At 58.0% G+C, this 1,834-nt stretch overlaps 1 protein-coding gene across 1 annotated transcript; it reads left to right on the top strand.

The window, feature by feature from the left end:
* The first annotated feature begins 610 nt into the window (after positions 1-610).
* On the top strand, positions 611-1,249 carry LOC121875479 (proline-rich protein 2-like). The gene has a single exon (XM_042380045.1). It carries the CDS (start codon positions 611-613, stop codon positions 1,247-1,249), a length of 639 nt encoding a protein of 212 aa, XP_042235979.1.
* The last annotated feature ends 585 nt before the right edge of the window (positions 1,250-1,834 follow it).

Below are 1,834 nucleotides of genomic sequence, written 5' to 3'. Positions count from 1 at the left end.
GCCCTCACATGGATCCTCACCCTCACAAGGCCCCCCAAGGCCCTCACATGGATCCTCACAAGGCCCTCACAAGGCCCCCATGGATCCCCTCACAAGGCCCTCACAAGGCCCTCACAGCCCTCAAGGCCTCACATGGATCCTCACAAGGCCCTCACATGGATCATCACAAGGCCCTCACAAGGCCCTCACATGGATCTCACAAGGCCCTCACATGGATCCTCACAAGGCCCTCACAAGGCCCCTCAAGGCCCTCACAAGGCCCTCACAAGGCCCTCACATGGATCCTCACAGCCTCAAGGCCCTCACAAGGCCCTCACATGGATCCTCACAAGGCCCTCACAAGGCCCTCACACCACAAGGCTCACAAGGCCCTCACAAGGCCTCAGCACCCTCAGGCCCCATAAGGCCTCACATGGATCCTCACAAGGCCCTCACAGCCCTCACAGGCCCTCACACATGATCCTCACATGGATCCTCACAAGGTCCTCACAAGGCCCTCACAAGGCCCTCACATGGATCCTCACAAGGCCCCTCACAGATCCTCACAGACCTCACATGGATCCTCACAAGGCCCCTCACAAGGCCCTCACAAGGCCCTCCAGGCCCTCACATGGATCCTCGCACCTCACAAGGCCCTCACAAGGCCCTCATGGATCCTCACAAGGCCTCACAGGCCCTCACAAGGCCCCTCACAGGCCCTCACATGGATCCTCAAAGGCCCTCACAAGGCCCACATGGATCCTCACAAGGCCCTCACATGGATCCTCACATAGGCCTCACAAGGCCCCCACAAGGCCCCCCACATGATCCTCACAAGGCCCTCACAAAGCCTCACAAGGCCCCTGAGCCCTCACAAGGCCCTCACAAGGCCCTCACATGGATCCTCACAAGGCCCTCACAAGGCCCTCAAGGCCCCCGGCCCTCACATAGATTCTCACAGCCCTCACATGGATCCTCACAAACCTCACAAGGCCTCACAAGGCCTCACATGGCCCCTCACAGGATCCTACAAAGTCCTCACAAGGCCCTCACAAGGCCCTCACATGGCCCTCACATGGATCCTCACAAGCCCTCACAGCCTCTACAAGGCCCTCACATGGATCCTCACAAGGCCTCACATAGATCCTCACAAGGCCTCACATGGATCCTCACAAGGCCCCCACAGCCTCACAAGGCCCTCACAAGCCCTCACATGGATCCTCACAAGGCCTCACAAGGCCCTCAAAGCGCCCTCAGGCCCCTCACATAGATCCTCACAAGGCCTCACATGGATCCTCACAGTCCTCACAAGGCCTCACAAGGCCCTCACATGGCCCTCACATGGATCCCTCACAGTCCCTCACACCCCTGGGCCCTCACATGGCCTCACATGGATCCCTCACAAAGCCTCACAAGGCGCCCTCACATAGATCCTCACAGGCCCCTCAAAGGCCCTCACATAGATCCTCCAAGGCCCTCGGCCCTCACATAGATCCTCACAGGCCCTCACAAGGCCCCCTCACAAGGCCCTCACATAGATCCCCAAGGCCCTCACAAGGCCCCCTCAAGGCCCTCACATAGATCTTCACAAGGCCCTCACAAGGCCCTCACAGATTCCTTCACAAGGCCCCTGCTCACAAGGCCCTCACAAGGCCCTCACATGGATCCTCAGGTTTTTTAATGAGTCATCTTCTTTTGACTACACCCAAGAGATTGTTTACTCTACCACTGACAGCTGTAACTACGACCACTGACAGCTGTAACTACGACCACTGACAGCTATAACTACGACCACTGATAGCTGAAACTACGACCACGGACAGTTGTAACTACGACCACTGACAGCTATAACTAC

This window comes from Homarus americanus, unplaced genomic scaffold, assembly GCF_018991925.1.
Source record: "Homarus americanus isolate GMGI-L3 unplaced genomic scaffold, GMGI_Hamer_2.0 scaffold14959, whole genome shotgun sequence".
Taxonomy (NCBI): domain Eukaryota; kingdom Metazoa; phylum Arthropoda; class Malacostraca; order Decapoda; family Nephropidae; genus Homarus; species Homarus americanus.
This window is presented reverse-complemented; position numbering and strand designations above follow the sequence as displayed.

Coding starts and splice junctions, on each gene's coding strand:
- LOC121875479 (XM_042380045.1), top strand. CDS start 611: ATGGATCCTCGCACCTCACAAGGCCCTCACAAGGCCCTCATGGATCCT.